The sequence below is a fragment of the Littorina saxatilis genome, linkage group LG10 (genome assembly GCF_037325665.1).
Source record: "Littorina saxatilis isolate snail1 linkage group LG10, US_GU_Lsax_2.0, whole genome shotgun sequence".
Lineage (NCBI taxonomy): Eukaryota > Metazoa > Mollusca > Gastropoda > Littorinimorpha > Littorinidae > Littorina > Littorina saxatilis.
In genome coordinates, this window is record NC_090254.1 from 14705946 (window position 1) to 14723531 (window position 17586).

Below are 17586 nucleotides of genomic sequence, written 5' to 3' on the forward strand. Positions count from 1 at the left end.
ATAATTTTGAAAATCACTCTCTTTGTAGAAAATTTGGTGAACAATTTTTCAAATGTGACGAATAAGAACAAGGAAAACAAAATATGCTCCAACTGCATGCAAACAAAAGTCATAATGGGGCACATAAGTCTTATTGGCCGTGAGGCCTAAGCGGAACCGCCGGTGCAACACGAGAAAATTACTCCCACGAGATTTTTACTCCGGAGTAAACATTTCGTACGAAAAAGTTACTCCCTTTACGAAAAAAGCACTCCCCCATTACACGAGAAAATTACTCCCCAAGACAGGTGAGTTCCGAGTAAACATTTCGTACAAAAAAATGTTACTCCCCTGACGAATAAATAACGAATAAATTACTTCACCCTAACACAAGCAATTTAATTTCCCATGCCAGGTGTACGAAATTTTTACTCCCTTGTCCCCTGTTAGTCTTGGTGGTGGAAGGAGGGTAGCGCGACATTCGTGTGCGCGAGATCACTTATTGGCATTATCCCTTCTCCCGCATCCCATTTTTGCGTACCGACGAGATTTTTACTGGAAGTAAAAAAAATGGGGAGTACTCATTTCGTGGAGGGAGTCATTTTTTCTTGCCTTGGGGAGTTCTTTTCTCGTACGAAAAGTGTACTCGGAGTAAGAATTTCGTACGAAATATTTACTCCGGAGTAAACTTTTCGTGGAGTAAAAATTTCGTGTTACACCGGGCCCACATTACTTAAGTCATCAACTCCGACTAGAACTGACAAGCACAACAAACACTGAATGAAAGGAAAGAAACGTGAAAGTCTTATTTCAAGGTTACTATTGTCAACATTTGCCGTAAATGAGTTCTGCATGTCACCTAGCTGAATGTATGTAAAGAAGCGTGAAACAATCATTATCACGGCTCAGATATTGTCGTTAAATGTATCATCCTGACCGAGCTATGTTCCTGTGTCTGGACATTTTGAAGTACATGCATTGCATTGCACTGCCTTGTCGATTTCCACTCACTGTACTACAGCTCCCTGAATTATGAAATATTTACAGTTTCAAACACAAACACTGAGGGACTGATGGGGGGGGGGGGGGGGGGAGAGACAGACAGACAGACAGACAGAGACAGAGAGAGACAGAGAGACTGATGGGGAAGGGGGACAGAGACAGAGAGAGACAGAGAGACTGATGGGGGAGGGAGAGAGAGAGAGAGAGAGAGCGAGACAGAGAGAGAGACAGAGACAGAGAGAGACTGATGGGGGGAGGGGAAAGAGAGAGAGACACAAACAGAGAGAGAGAGAGAAGGTGAGACAGACAGAAACAGATAGAGAGACACAGAGAGAGACTGAAGTGAGACAGACAGAGACAGATAGAGAGAGAGAGAGACACAGACAAACAGAGAGAGAGAGAGAAGGTGAGACAGACAGAGACAGATAGAGAGACACAGAGAGAGATTGAAGTGAGACAGACAGAGACAGATAGAGAGAGAGACAGACAGACACAGAGAGAAGGTGAGACAGACAGAAACAGATAGAGAGAGAGACTGAAGTGAGACAGACAGATAGAGAGAGACAGAGAGAGAAAGTGAGACAGACAGAGACAGATATAGAGAGAGAGACTGAAGTGAGACAGACAGAGATAGATAGAGAGAGAGAGACACACAGAGAGAGACTGAAGTGAGGCAGACAGAGACAGATAGAGAGAGAGACTGAAGTGAGACAGACAGAGATAGATAGAGAGAGAGAGCTCGAGATTGAAGTGAAACAGACAGTGAGATAGAGAGAGACACACAGAGAGAGATTGAAGTGAGACAGACAGAGACAGCTACAGAGAGAGACACAGAGAGAGACTGAGAGGGGGGGGAGAGAAAGTGAGACAGACAGAGACAGATAGAGAGAGACACACACAGAGAGATTGAAGTGAGACAGACAGAGACAGATACAGAGAGAGACTGAAGTGAGACAGACAGAGACAGATAGAGAGAGACATACAGAGAGAGATTGAAGTGAGACAGACAGAGACAGATACAGAGAGAGACTGAAGTGAGACAGACAGAGACAGATAGAGAGAGACATACAGAGAGAGATTGAAGTGAGACAGACAGAGACAGATAGAGAGAGACACAGAGAGAGAGATTGAAGTGAGATAGACAGAGACAGATAGATAGAGAGACTGAAGTGAGACAGACAGACTGAGACAGATAGAGAGAGAGACAGACAGAGAGAGAGAGCAGGTGAGACAGAAACAGATAGAGAGAGAGAGGGGGGTTTATGAAACAGACTAATAACTGGGTGCGCTGAAGGAAAAATACGTATCAATGAATTATGGGTTCAAGTATTTTCTTTTATTTGGCTTGTGAATTTAAAAAAACTCTCTCTCTCTCTCCCTCTCTCCCTCTCTCCCTCTCTCTCTCTCTCTCTCTCTCTCTCTCTCTCTCTCTCTCTCACTCTGTTTCGTTTTTTCTCCCATTGTCTTCGTGCTTTTTTGTGGCATTCTCTGTGTTTGTATAGATAATAACTATGTTCATATGAATAATGTAGAGTGGTCCCTAATCGGGCGAGGCACGGTCTAGGTATAAAAATGTAGTTTTGTATACACTGACTCACTCCATTACCTCCGAAAAAAACCACCCCACAAATCTCCCTTCGACAGACAATTTCAGTCGTCAAACAACATTTACCAACCACCGAGCACTTTATAATAATTGAGTTTTAATCTAACTAAGTCATACCGAATAAAAGTCTTACCTTTTTGTGACACTGTATCACCTATAGCTGCTGTTCCAGTCAGCACAAACTCAACACAGACACACGGACACTCACGGCGACTGTGATCACTGAGTATAAATGCTTTTTTCGCGTATCAGTGTTTCACACAAGTAATACTGACTTACAGCCAGTTATAGCCAACACGTGATAATGCGATAACGATATGTTTAGGCCTACCTTATGCCGTTCAATTAACATGTCATTAACGTTCTACCCCAGGGTGAAGATGAAGCGACCTATTGACCTACTATAGCTCACAACCCCTCTTAACAGCTAATTGACTTGTGCTTATATTGTTTTGTGAAGCTATAATGATCAAAGATTGCTTTGCAACTCGAAGAAAAAGCAATTAAAATGTCATGCTGCTCATTCACGTCAGAACTGAAAAGTAGCTGGTCAAAAATGGGTTGAAACTCGATGAAAAAGTAATTAGAATGTAATGATGTTCGTTCACGTAAGAAAAAATATTAGAGACTGTAGACATCTGGAAATTCTTTTGATGGTCAACTTCTGGTGCGTCCGTCCAGCATTCAGCGTAATCAGCGATTGCGGTGTGCTCGTGGATACATTTACGAAGGTGAATCGTAAGTTTGCAAGCGGACAGCGTCCTTTTGACATCATCAACTAAGTGCCCCCAACCACAAACACTTAACACCACCCCCTCCACACCCCACCCCCCCCACACTCTCTCTCACACACACACACACAGAGAGTACTAATAACCATTAAACAAACATAAAACAGACAATTACACAAGTACCATTTACCATCAATTATATTTGCCTGTTGTGCAGCTTGGTGGTCCACTTGAAAGACCACTAGGTCGAAGTTCTCGTGAATATATCGTTTTGTTCATAATTTAACATTTCATTGACTGCATTTAAAAATAAAATGTTTTAATTGTTTTACTAACAATTTTATTAAAGAATCTTATAAAACGACTTTATACATTGCCCTCAGTGCCGTGTAAAAGACCGGAGATGCGAAGCATTTTAACCTGTTGTAGATTACTGACGCAGGTTAGTGTTTATGTTATTACTTGGTTATACACATGAGTGGGTTACTGGTGAGAGGTTGAACTCTATCTCCATCTATGTTTTGTGGTAAATCTTGGTCACGTTATAACCCCGCGACAGTGAAACTGCTTAACTGGTGGACGGAAATGTTTTGACGCAACGTGACCCCGACTGAGTGACCCAGCGATCCGTTCTGGTTTCACACCAACTCATAAGAAGAAAATTAAATTATTAACATCAACAGGGGCGGAAGTTATGCTAAAATGAAAGAAGGGGTGATGTACGGGCACTGCTTTTATCCAGATTTTCTGAACATTATGCCACAAATGTAGCTATCACGCATATTACATTTTTTTTTAATCTAGAAGGACTATAGTTGTGAAACAAAACGCTCAAAAACATTGCAGCCGTGCATGCATGCAGGAGTTATCGGTTACAGATGGATGCTCTTCATTCATGGGCTGAAACTCCCACGTTCACTCATGTTTTTGCACGAGTGGGTTTTTACGTGTATATGGACGTTTTTATCACTCAATTTAGGCAACCGTACGCCGCTTTCGGGGGAACTTGAGCTTGCTGGGTATTTTATAACTTCCCACCAAACTCTGACATGTATTACAGGATATTTTGAGAGCGCACTTGGTCTTGTGCTTGCATGTACACACGAAGCGAGATAAGGGACAGGCAGGTTATGTCTGCACATAAGATGACCTGGGAGACCGGAAAAATATCCACCCTTAACCCACCACTGAGCCGCGGCCAGGATTCGAACCGCGGGCGCGACCTTCCGCATAGGAGGCCGATGCGCCCGTCCGGGCCACTCTTCTGTTGTCACACCCTTCATCTTCAGGAAATGTAGCCGGGTTGGCTGTACCCGTTCCAGGCATGCTGAATTTTCAGTATAATTGTCTTCATCTTTGATGTATTTCTGCAATGCGTTAATTGTCTTGGAGCGTTGGAACATAACCACACTTGTTATTAACTGTGACAGAAGCAGTTCTGAGTGCAGTGTGTACTTTAAAGTTTATTCAAATGCATCATGAAAAACACATGAACTGTACTGAGATCAGTGCTAGTAAAATTAATATTTGCATGTAGGTCCAATAGCTAGTGTACTTTCAAGTTGTGCGTGTTGTTGGGTCCGCAGACTCCGACACACTTTGATATGACACACAAGGTCCCAAAGCTAGTCCTTACAGGCAAAGCTATTTTTTGACAAGACGGTAGACAGGTGTACAGTACTTCAGCTCAGTTTACAGCATGACTTGCTTGATCCTAAGATAACATCATTGTTATCACATGGTTGAAATTATGCTACGTAATAAGGTCAAGTGATGAATTAATTCACCCGTCTATAAGCTAGCTGTGCACGAGTTCAATAAGGCCAGGTCTAAGGACTCGATAAGCCCTGTACGCGTTATCCGACATCAATTTCATGCAATGATCGACTTAAGCTGAACACAATAACTTACTGTGCAGTAAAATAAGTATCAGTAATGTACACGCGTGTTGAACGGTGATAATAAAAATACAATCGTTAGGCCAGTCGGGGTTTGTCAAGTGGGTGTCATTCCTTTTGATCGGGTAGATCATAGGAGATGCCAGGTGGCTTGGAAGGTTTTGGTCCCTTACCCCCCCCCCCTCCATTCTTTGTTTACTTGTTACACCAATGCGATGTGATGTCAGTTTTGTTAGCTAACTGTTGATTGGATGTTATTGACTCTAGCTAAAGTTGAATACTGTAGCCTATGTACATGCTAGGGTGTGAGAGGGAACCAGTGCCCCACCTAGTGATCGAGTGCCACAACCCAGACTTTTCCCTTAATATATATTGGTTTTAAACTCCTGCTTCCGGATTATACTGCAATACACATTAAAACATGATTAAATAAACGAGAGGATCGTGTTTGCGCATGTTCTTTATATTTTTTCTTACAATGATGTCACTTTTAAACCTTTTAACAGCCCGAGGTGGTCCTGAGTTTTATCTTTTTTTTTTAAACGAAACTATAATTGATATAAAGTCCATGTTCTTAATGGTCCTTCCCCTAGGAAGTCAACGTATATAAAGGAAATATTATTAATACTCCTCTTACAAGGACCTTAACATACATCTCTTATTGCCCCCCCCCCCCCCCCCCCCCCTGTACTCATGGAGAGTGGGTCCGGAGTCCCATCACGGTCGGGCTTGCTTGACCTTGCCCTTTTCTTTTCCTCCCCCTTTTTTTTTTTTTTTTTTTTACATTTAGTCAAGTTATGACTAAATGTTTTAACATCGAGGGGGGAATCGAGACGAGGGTCGTGGTGTATGTGTGTGTGTGTGTGTGTGTGTGTGTGTGCGTGTAGAGCGATTCAGACCAAACTACTGGACCGATCTTTATGAAATTTGACATGAGAGTTCCTGGGTATGATATCCCCGAACGTTTTTTTCATTTTTTTGATAAATGTCTTTGATGACGTCATATCCGGCTTTTCGTGAAAGTTGAGGCGGCACTGTCACGCCCTCATTTTTCAACCAAATTGGTTGAAATTTTTGTCAAGTAATGTTCGACGAAGCCCGGACTTCGGTATTGCATTTCAGCTTGGTGGCTTAAAAATTACTTAATGACTTTGGTCATTAAAAAACTGAAAATTGTAAACAAAATATTTTTTTTATAAAACGATCCAAATTTACATTCATCTTATTCTCCATCATTTGCTGATTCCAAAAACATATAAATATGTTATATTTGGATTAAAAATAAGCTCTGAAAATTAAATATATAAAAATTAATATGAAAATTAAAATTTCGAAATCAATTTAAAAACACTTTCATCTTATTCCTTGTCGGTTCCTGATTCCAAAAACATATAGATATGATATGTTTGGATTAAAAACACGCTCAGAAAGTTAAAACGAAGAGAGGTACAGAAAAGCGTGCTATCCTTCTCAGCGCAAGTACTACTCTGCTCTTCTTGTCAATTTCACTGCCTTTGCCGTGAGCGGTGGACTGACGATGCTACGAGTATACGGTCTTGCTGCGTTGCATTGCGTTCAGTTTCATTCTGTGAGTTCGACAGCTTGACTAAATGTTGTTATTTCGCCTTACGCGACTTGTTTTTAATATCATATTATCCCAGTCCTATCCTTAAAGGTGGTCGTCTACATTTTTGCTTATTTTCAATAATCTTATGGTTAGATTTCGCTAAAAAGTTATGTCAGATGATGAATGAACCATGGGGAAGAAAGTTATAGAAAAAAATATGTAAAAAAAGATTTTATTTATGGGTAGCGTGACTCACGCTTCCAATATTTTGTTTTCTGTTTGCTGAGAACATGTGCTTTGCCTAAAAATACTGACCAATCAAATTCATGTCACTATGCTTATAGCCACGCCCAAACAAGTGCAGCAACAGTTTGACACTGGAGCGCTGTCCACGCTTTTTTTTAAACGCACGGGATTTGAGAGGAGTTTTGAGCTTGGCATTTTCCAAATAAGGATGTCCTACTATGAGTACTACGCTGGAATACTACAAAGAATTTTCAAACGGCTACACTGTGGCTTCGTCTTTCCTGATCATGCGAAAGGGGGTGTATTGTTGATAATTGTAGATACAGTAATAGACTCTGCATTTTAATGGTCAAATGGCGATTTCGGTATAAAAATGTAGACAAGGACCTTTAAGAGGCAAACAATCTATGCCTGTAGGACATTAATATATCTTGTTAAGTTAAGAGAACTCTGAGAGACACGGGAGAGAGTGGACGTTTTGGTAGCATGCTCCACTGACTGAGGAGTTGTAATTCAACTTTGTATTGTGGCTTGTAGCCACCGGCTTCGGTCGGCCGGGTTGGCGAAGAGGAGGAGGGAAGATCGAGAGACACAAAAATAAAGAAAGTTTGCCATGCCAGTATACTGCTGTTGTCACAATGTCATCTGTTGGGTCCGTGAGAGATTGAGTCCAGAGAGAGTCCGTAACACAAGAGAAGAGAAACAAAACGAGAGTTCCCGAACCTCAACATTGAAAAAGGGGCAGAAAGGGAGAGAAAATGATAAAATAAGAGAGAGAGAGAGAGAGAGAGAGAGAGGGGGGGGGAGAGAGAGACTGACTGACTAATTAGTTTTAACGTCCTCATAGGCCTAGGCCTGATCTTGGGAGAAGAGAGAGAGAGAGAGAGAGAGAGAGAGAGAGAGAGAGAGAGAGAGAGAGAGAGAGAGAGAGAGAGAGCGTGAGAAAGAGGGGGAAGAGAGGGTGAGAGAGAGCGCGAGAGCGTGAGAGAGAGCGCGAGAGAGAAGGTTAGTTCTTATAAGGGGGTGGGGTATAGTTGTGGGAGGGGGACAAGGCAAGACAATAATTATACAGTTCTGTATTTTACGAGGATAATAGAATGCAGTGATCTGCTCTTTTACATTTGACCATCACCCCACTAATCAACTATGGCTAGAGAATAAACATATCGCCACGGAGAAAAAGTAATTAATAACACAAAATATATGCACATGCACGAAATGCATTACAGATTACAGGAGTGGGAGCATGTGTAGTGGGTGTAAAGAAAAACGAAAGCGAAATGCAAGGAAAGAATAAAGCGTAGAAAGAGAGTAACATGGATGTCCATTTAGCTCATAATGTCACACGTCCTCATTTCACGCCTTGTCATTTGCTCCTAACCACTGGCCAAAACGCGGGGAGCTTTGCATTCCACAAAACTTGTTTGCTTTTGTTTTGCTTGTTTCTTTGCTCAGTTTCCTATTTGTAGTACACCTTAAGAGTAATCATCACCTCTAAAAAAAACTCATAACCATTGATCCCAACCTGTGCCATGCATGTGCTATGAATTTGAGGATATGTATGGCACTATGCCATACATTTTAAGGGTGCATTTGTCATGAATTTTATGGATATAGGTGCAATGATTCTTGAGGATGCGTTTGCCATGATATTTAAGTATGCAAGTGCCCTGAATCTTGAGGATGCATGTGCCATTAATGTTAAGAATGTTTGTGGCACAAATGCATTTCATTTCTCACAAAGTTTGACACAGAGTACACGCTGCTCGAGTCTCCTTTGCAGTTTTACATACACACACACACACACACACACACAATAATGAGTCGCCCTCTTATTGCCTGGTTCACAGATGCATACGCAAATGTGCAAACACACACATATACACAAACATTCTTTTTTTTCTGTCTCTAGTTCACGCAAACAGAACAACCACAGCATTATCCATGACATCTAAACAGTTTATTACAAAGTACCATGAAATAGTTTCCAACATTAAGCTCCTACAGAAATTAATCTTGCAAAGCCCCAAATTAAATAATTAATATAGTGGGGTACATCATGTATCCAAAACGATGACAAAAAGTACAATGTACACCTTGCATTCTAATCTAGTTTCATGGTAATGTTTGCTGAGATGCTTCAGACGTTGTGTACTGCCGCTACAGATGTCTAAACTAACTATCACAGGTCACAATGAGCGTTTCTGGGGTGATAACGCGAGACAACTCCTGTGATCTTGCCGCGAGGTTCCGCCTGTTACCATTGTCTTTTTACCGTATAAAATGCATGACTTACACACGAACTGTTACCAAAGCGACATGCTATTTGGGACCAATGCACGTTTTTTTCCTTTCTCGTGTGATCTTGCCGCGAGGTTCCGCCTGTTTCCAGCCGAAAGAAAAAAGGGGCATAACCTCACCAGAACCGCCCATTCTATTTAAATGTCATTCTCTCTTGTCTGGGTTATATGAAGTCTGCAGGCTGTTGTTTCGTCAGCTAACAAACAGAGAACACCTCTGAAGTACAAACATTCCCAACAAATAAGGACACCCTCAACACAGCCAAAGTAACAAATCGGTCACAAATTATACATTTTTCAGTAACACCATGCGTATATAATGGGAAAGGTATCACAAAAAACCTATCAGTCGTTTAAGCAAAATAAAATAAAATGCAAAAAAAACAAAAAACAATGGCCACAGTCCGCACCTTTCATTGTCCGCAGAGAAAGATGACTAGCTACAAACAAGGAATAGATCTAGACACATCACTTTTTGGCGTTGATAATGGTAATAAACTCAGGTTTGAGCGAGGCACCACCCACAAGAAAACCGTCGACATCAGGCTTGCCGGCCAGCTCTTTGCAGTTGTTGCCGGTCACAGAACCTGCACATGACAAGAGTGAAGACAAACTTATCTCTGGAAAACAGCTGACATCGACACTGAATGCAGTAAACTGGAATGTAAGTTTCACTGCGCCTGCGGTTTAACTTTTATGGGCCAGAATATGCTTGAAAATCCTTTTGAACCATGGCCACCAAATCTATAAAACGTTACATGTGGATACTCTTCCCCGGTTCAAACCTTTATTTTCCTCTACCACGTTGCCTGTTAGAAAGGATTCCAGCTTTTGACATAGCAACATGCACCCATGAATTATAAAACGGCACAATATTATTTAACTGAATTCTCAACATATATGTGAACTTGGCACTGTATTCTCATGGACGCCAAATAGCAAACTAGCTGAGGACTTAGCAGTGGGTACATATTTTAGGACATGAGCTCATAATGATTACAAAAAACTCGAACCCTTATCCCACCAGATGCAGCAAGATGTTGAACCCCTAATTTTCACGTAGAAGGCATACGTCCTAACCACTAGGCTATTGCATCAGTCTCTTCACAAATCCATACATTATCTAAGGTAAGAATTAACTGCTTACCGCCATACAAGATCCTTGTGGAGTGTGCAACCTCCTCTGACACGTTCTTGGCCAGCCAGCCTCTCAGGGACTTGTGAACGTCTTGTGCTTGATCGGGGGTGGCCGTCTTTCCTGTGCCAATCGCCCACACTGGCTCGTACGCTATCACCACGCGCTTCCAGTCTGACACGTTGTCTGTGAATGAAAAAAAGTGAACAGTGAAATTTGACTGCACATGTCCTTTAATTAAACAGTAGAACCCCCCTTTTAAGACCTCCCCCATTTTAAGACCTTGCGTTTTCAGATTTTCTGTTCATAATCTCTATAAATCTACCCCCATTTTAAGACTCCCTCCTTTTTAAGACCTGATTTTCTTAGATTTTTGGAGGTCTTAAAACGGAGGTTCCACTGTACTGCAATTAACAGTCTATCTTACACACATAAGGTAAATATCACTGCAATCCACAGTCTATCTTACACACATAAGGTAAATATCACTGCAATCAACAGTCTATCTTACACACATAAGGTAAATATCACTGCAATCAACAGTCTATCTTACACACATAAGGTAAATATCACTGCAATCAACAGTCTATCTTACACACATAAGGTAAATATCACTGCAATCCACAGTCTATCTTACACACATAAGGTAAATATCACTGCAATCCACAGTCTATCTTACACACATAAGGTAAATATCACTGCAATCCACAGTCTATCTTACACACATAAGGTAAATATCACTGCAATCCACAGTCTATCTTACACACATAAGGTAAATATCACAGCAATCAACAGTCTATCTTACACACATAAGGTAAATATCACTGCAATCCACAGTCTATCTTACACACATACGGTAAATATCACTGCAATCCACAGTCTATCTTACACACATACGGTAAATATCACTGCAATCAACAGTCTATCTTACACACACAAGGTAAATATCAGTGCAAACAACAAGAGAGCAGCGAGATCCTACCAGCGATGTGTTTCATCTGCCTGAAGACCACCTCCTCTGTTTTGTTTGCCTCCCTCTCGTCAAGCTTCTCGCCGATACAGGGGATGAGGTTCATGCCCTGCTCCAGTGCAAACTTCACTTTCTGTCCGATCAGCTGCAACAGAAAAATACACAACACATGAATGAACCCAGGAATGTACTGTTTGGTGTGTCATTGCAAGCAGTTTCAACAGCCATCTTACAAAAAAAATTTTTCTGCGTTTAAAACCAATGCTCAAGGCATTCAACACAGAGCCATGCTCACAAGGGAGGTTAGATTTTGGTGCAACAAACTCATGAAGAATAGACTGACTATTCTCACAATACCCCCCCCCCCCCCCCCCCGAAACACATGTAATATACAGATACAAAAAACAAACATTTGCAATAACAGCATATATATTTTCAGCTAATTTCAAAGGTGTCTTCTCATATACAGTGGAACCATAAATCCTTTTAAGCTAAGGCTAGAGAATAAACATCGTCACAGAGAAAAAAATAATTAAGAACACAAAATATATGCACATGAAATGCATTACCGATTACAGGAGCGGGAAAATGTGTAGTGGGAGTAACGTACAACAAAAGCGAAAAACAGAGGTCAAACTAGTCAGACATGGTGAACAGAACAAAATCAGAAAAAGTAGGGCCCTTGAAGGAAGACGATGTGTGTATGTGTTCCCATGTATCAGCGTACATGTATGTGACTGATTCAAGTGATACTGACCTCATCTGGCTCATTAAAGACATGCCTCCTCTCTGAGTGACCCAGGATGACCCACGTCCCGCCGCAGTCTTTCACCATGCCAGGGCTGCACATTAGTGAAAAACAAATTACAACACTCGGCTATCAGTATTGAACTCAAATTTAAACCTAAGCTTTGCAATCACATTGGTGAGCCTGCATACTTTTAGGTCAAGGCTCATGAAACCAACAACAACAAAAACCAGTTATATAAGACAGACCCTCAACATCTAATAAACTGCCTGTAACTAGTGCTATTATGGACGAGACTTCTACATTTGCACCTTGTTTAGACTGGGACCACCCACGCCATTCCTTTAAAAGGACTAATGATTGTGATTGACAGCCAGGCCAGCCATTATAAGTCATTACTCCTGTGGCCCAGCTGGTGGGGGTGAAGACAGCAATTTGTACCGGAAACTTTCTTTCTTTATTTGGTTTTTAACGTCGTTTTCAACCGTTCAAGGTTATATTGCGACGGGGAAAGGGGGGAGATGGGATAGAGCCACTTGTTAATTGTTTCTTGTTCACAAAAGCACTAATAAAAAAATTGCTCCAGGGGCTTGCAACGTAGTACAATATATGACCTTACCAGGAGAATGCAAGTTTCCAGTACAAAGGATTTAACATTTCTTACATACTGCTTGACTAAAATCTTTACAAACATTGACTATATTCTATACAAGAAACACTTAACAAGGGTAAAAGGAGAAACAGAATCTGTTAGTCGCCTCTTACGACATGCTGGGAAGCATCGGTAAATTCTTCCCCCTAACCCGCGGGGGGTGGGGGAGCATCGGGTAAATTCTTCCCCCTAACCCGCGGGGGGTTTACCGGACACAGTCTTTTCCTTTCTGCACACTACTAACAGATAAACACCAAGAGCAAATTCTAAAATCTCATCTTTGTTTTGGTTGCACTGAATAAATACTGCAAGAGGAACAATGAAAGATCAGTTACTAGTCACACCGACTCATCCCCAGTTGTTGTTAGGTGTACAACAGGTTTCTCCAAAGGGCAGTGCAACTGAAATACAGCAGACTTCCACTAACTCGCGGTCCACTAAATCGCGAATTCGGCTATATCGCGGAGACCTCTTAGACACCCAAAAAAACAGGACCGACCTTTTAATTTTTTTTTAATTATTTTTTTTTAAATATATATATTTTTTTTTTTACAAAATTATTCACGTAAAGGCCAAAAAATAGTACAAATCATGAACATTTTTTCTATCATAACCACGCTATCTCTCTCTGGGTCCGATAGCCTTTCATCATGCAGTAAATTGTCATTTCATCTTATCAGTCTCTCTCTCTTATGATTGAAGAATGTTTGTGTAACAAGCTGTCAATTTATTATTTAGATTTTAAAAGTTAGATCTAGCGCAAAAACGCACCACGGTCCAAAAACATTTTGATAATCATTGATTCACGGCTATCGCCAGTTTACATCGATAGAATGAGACCCGAAGGGAAGTAACTCATGTTTGACCTGAGTTCAGGATGAGTCCAAAAAGTGAGACAATCTGCAAAATTAATTCTTTAAAAATTGCTCGCTCTTTACGTAGGGCACCTAGGATGTTCTCGTTTGGTGAGCGTTCAAATAGAAGGGTGTTTGTACTGTGTTGTAAAAGCCTGACAGTATCTGTGATGGTTTACGGGAGGCTTTCTGTCCGGGCGTGAATTCCGGTATTCATAACAGCCGTCCAGCACCAAAACGAGGCGCCATTGTTGTTGAGGACCAAGTCCACGAAAATAAATTCTTTGAAAATTTCTCACGCTCGACAGAAAGCAGCCAGGATGTTCCCGTTCGGTGAGCGTTCAAATGGAAGTATGCTTGTACTATATGTAGACGCTCGGGGAGCTCTGTGATGGTTTACGGGAGGCTTACTGTGCCTTTAATTGGACCCCAAACTGCATCGCGAATCGGATATATCGCGATCAAAAATCCTTGGACCCCAAAGACCGCCAGTTAGTGGAAGTCTGCTGTAGTTTGATTTTTAAACATTTTGTTTGTTCGTTCATGGGCTGAAACTCCCACGGCTTTTACGCCTGACATGGATTACAGGATCTTTTTCGTGCGCACTTGGTCTTGTGCTTGCGTGTACACACGGGGGTGTTCGGACACCGAGGAGAGTCTGCACACAAAGTTGACTCTGTGAAATAAATCTCTCGCCGAACGTGGGGACGAACTGACGCTGACAACTGGATACAAATCCAGCGCGCTACCGACTAAGCTACATCCCTGCCCTACTTTTGAACATTGATTTCTGGCCTTCCGCTGAAGCCATTATGCAAATCATAGCTGTAAGATTTAAATAATAAAAAAACCCACAACCTTCTGCTGATTTCAACAAAAACATGAGATGCATTACAGTGGACCCCCCCCCCCCCCCCCCCAAATCTGAGATAATCAGGTCTTAAAAGGAAAGGAGTCTTAAAATGGAGGTAAATCTAAAATCTGAAAAAATAGGTCTTGGGGAGGGAATTTTAAGTTGGGGGGTCTTAAAAAGGGGGTTCCACAGTACCCCGCCTGAAGTTGGTAAGGAATCGCATACCTGACTTCCCCTGTGAAAGCCCCGCTTGCCACTTTGTAGCAGTTCTGTGCTGCCACGCCAATCTCCTTTTTCAGCTTACTGCGAGTGAACTCGATGTAGATAGTGGGAGGGGCAACAACAACCTCTGCACAAGAACACAGTAGCATTTACGGTTAATCAAATAAAAAGAACTATAACAAGGGAAACAACCTCTGTTAATTTGCCTTATACATGCACAAAACTGATTGTCAGATTGTCTCCCCTGGAGACAATTTTCTGATAGGCATATAAATATATATATACATCATTACATGTATGTTGATTCTCTGGGTGTCAGTCAAGGGTTTAACCCTTACCTTTGTGCGATTCCGTATACAATACTGTGCTACTGGAAAATTAACAATTAACACTAGGAGTATGAGACTAAATGACCGTTTTCTCTTCTGTTAGTCATTCTCAATTGTGTCTCTGCTGATAGTAATACTGTCCAGTGCTTCAAGTACAAATGGACAATTTTCAGAAATAACTTTGTCAGCTAGGATTTGTTCAAGAGTTGCGCCCCACTAACAAAACCCTGTACAAACAGGCAACACGTGGTCGGGTCGGTTTAAACAATGATTGCAGCAAATAACTGACTCCAATGTGTATGTAAGGCCAAAAAAAAAAAATTGTCTGTTTCTGGTCACCCGACCGACCCTAAATTTCGGCGCCGACCCTAAACTTTTTTTTTCCAAACTCAAATTTTTTGTTGTTGTTTTTTTGTGGTAAAGGACAGGGTGACAAAATGAACAACAAAAACGTGTGAAAATGAAAGTCCGCTGACGATTTGTAAATGTGTTGAGTGTCTTGTCTCTATGTATAGTGAATCCAGTCTCTTTGCGCGATTTTTAAAGTTAGTTTTATTGGTCTACATTTGGGGTATAAAGAAAAAAAAAATCCCTACCTACCGACCCTATTTTTTTTAGCCATGTTACCAGAAACAGACAAAATTTTTTTTTTGGTCTAAATTGTAATGCCATTTCCAATCGATATTCTTTCAAAAATCTGCACATTGGAGCCACGTACGATTCACTGGATTGCTAAGCAAGCATGTCAGTTTTACAATCCCACACTGCCGTGACCTCGACCTCGAGCAAATCACATTGTTGAGTAACAACTAACATTGGGGGTAGCGATCGATCCAGTATTAGTTACTATCAGGGGCGGACCTAGTTGTGAATAAGGGGGGGTTCCAAATTGGAGCAGTGGTCCAGGGGCCGCTCAGGCCCCGGTGGGGTCCAGGGGCAAAGCCCTGGTGGGGGGTCTGGGAGGTGAAGCCCCCCAGATGCTGAAGGAATTTTATTTTTTTAGGTCAATCGGAGGCCTCTCCTGGAAGATAACAAGGTATCTATTCAGTAAATATGCGTGTACAAATATGTGCACCTTTGACTTTGAGAAGGCAATGTGCTATTATATATGAACTGCTATTTCAGTATAACTAATCATTTCAAAAATAATTCGGAGGGGGGGTTAGCCTTTGAGTTTCTCGTCAGTTTCAAGCATGTTGCATTTGGAAGGAAGGAAAGCACAAGCGCTTTATATTTTTACCAAAAAAAAAAAAAATTAAAAACGGATAGGGGGGGGGGTTCCGGGCACCCAGGAACCCCCCCCTAGGTCCGCCCCTGACTATTACCGTAATTAATTGTTAACTGCGATGTGTTTATTTCCGAAAGAAATGGGGTCATATCAAGGGGACACTGTTTAACTGACGCATTGGAGTCAGTTAACGCTGTGATCTTATTTTTAACTGCATGGTCGACAATGTGTTTCTTGTTTGTACCAGGTTTTGTTTGTGGGGCGCAACTCTTCCATAACGCTTGTAAATCCAGACAGTTATTTCCGGAAAACATTGAATTGGTAACCACACTATTCACTTAAGCAGCTTGTTTATTTTCATCAAAACCGGCGAAAAGGTTTACAAAAAAACTAACACCTCAAGCTTCGCACAAGTACAACCAGAACCAACCAACCAACCAAACAAACAGCTGGTTCACCGTTTCTTTAACTAACTTACTGTAGTACTATCAACTGTGCCACCACCCAGGCTCTCCTGACTGTTAACTCTCAGACCTCTTGAGGCTCTTCCCACGGTCTGGTATCATCAGTTAGAATAAGAGTACATTGTGCACCCTAAACTTCTTCCAGCACAGCATCCTTATGCTAATGAGTTTCACTCTGTGCTCAGCTCTGTTACTGTATGCTGCTTATATCTTATGCTCTGAATAAACTTAGTGATAGACATTCGTCAGATGTTATACTGATGTGGCTGAGAGTGTGACCCTACGATAGCCTCTGGATATAAACACCAAACACCATACTATTACACTTACCCTATTCTTAACATCTGTCGTTTTCTTATGAAGCTTTCTTACAATAAAAACAAATACACACCGCTCTGAAAATTAAAGATTCCAGAAGTACTCAAGTCTCAAACTTGTAGGAGGCGAGAATAATGTGAGACTGCTGGTGCTACTGCTAGTGCTACAATAACCAACCTGCTTTGGGGTCCAGAGCCCCGTCGTTGAGGCCCTTGATGATGCCCTCAAGAGTCTGTTTGTCCCCATTCATTTTCCAGTTGCCCCCAACGAAGAATTTTCGGTTCGACATGGTTATTCTTGATCCTCAAACGCAAGCTCCAATACAAGGAATACGTCACAGCAGCTAAACCGGCAAGTTTCACCTTGGTTAGATTTAAGGTCAAGGTCAGTAAGGCTGGATATAGATAAGTAAAGCTAACTCTGTTAGTTGCGTGTTAAAGGAAAATTCCGAATGCCAACACGAACTTGTTTTTTGAATTCCTAT

At 41.5% G+C, this 17586-nt stretch overlaps 2 protein-coding genes across 2 annotated transcripts in view; both read right to left on the bottom strand.

The window, feature by feature from the left end:
• Window positions 1-2815, bottom strand: part of LOC138978231 (high affinity cationic amino acid transporter 1-like) — a 48789-nt gene extending 45974 nt beyond the window's left edge. The window contains exon 1 of the mRNA XM_070350898.1: window positions 2721-2815. The gene's annotated coding sequence lies outside the window, so the exon portion shown is untranslated. The remainder of the gene's footprint in view (window positions 1-2720) is intronic.
• Window positions 2816-8974: 6159 nt separating this feature from the next.
• LOC138978226 (triosephosphate isomerase-like) lies at window positions 8975-17481 on the bottom strand. Its single transcript, XM_070350890.1, has 6 exons — window positions 17280-17481; window positions 14767-14890; window positions 12192-12276; window positions 11447-11579; window positions 10477-10650; window positions 8975-9916 (listed from the first exon to the last, which is right to left on the bottom strand). The coding sequence occupies exons 1-6, from the start codon at window positions 17389-17391 to the stop codon at window positions 9798-9800; spliced, it is 747 nt and encodes a 248-aa protein (XP_070206991.1). The 5' UTR covers window positions 17392-17481; the 3' UTR covers window positions 8975-9797.
• Between the last annotated feature and the right edge of the window lie 105 nt (window positions 17482-17586).

Excerpts from the sequence above, each read along its gene's own strand:
- LOC138978226 (XM_070350890.1), bottom strand. The coding sequence starts at position 17,391 with ATGTCGAACCGAAAATTCTTCGTTGGGGGCAACTGGAAAATGAATGGG. Across the intron at positions 14,891-17,279 it reads GGCTCTGGACCCCAAAGCAG|AGGTTGTTGTTGCCCCTCCC; the intron begins GTTGGTTATTGT and ends GTTCTTGTGCAG. Across the intron at positions 12,277-14,766 it reads GCTTTCACAGGGGAAGTCAG|CCCTGGCATGGTGAAAGACT; the intron begins GTATGCGATTCC and ends ACTAATGTGCAG.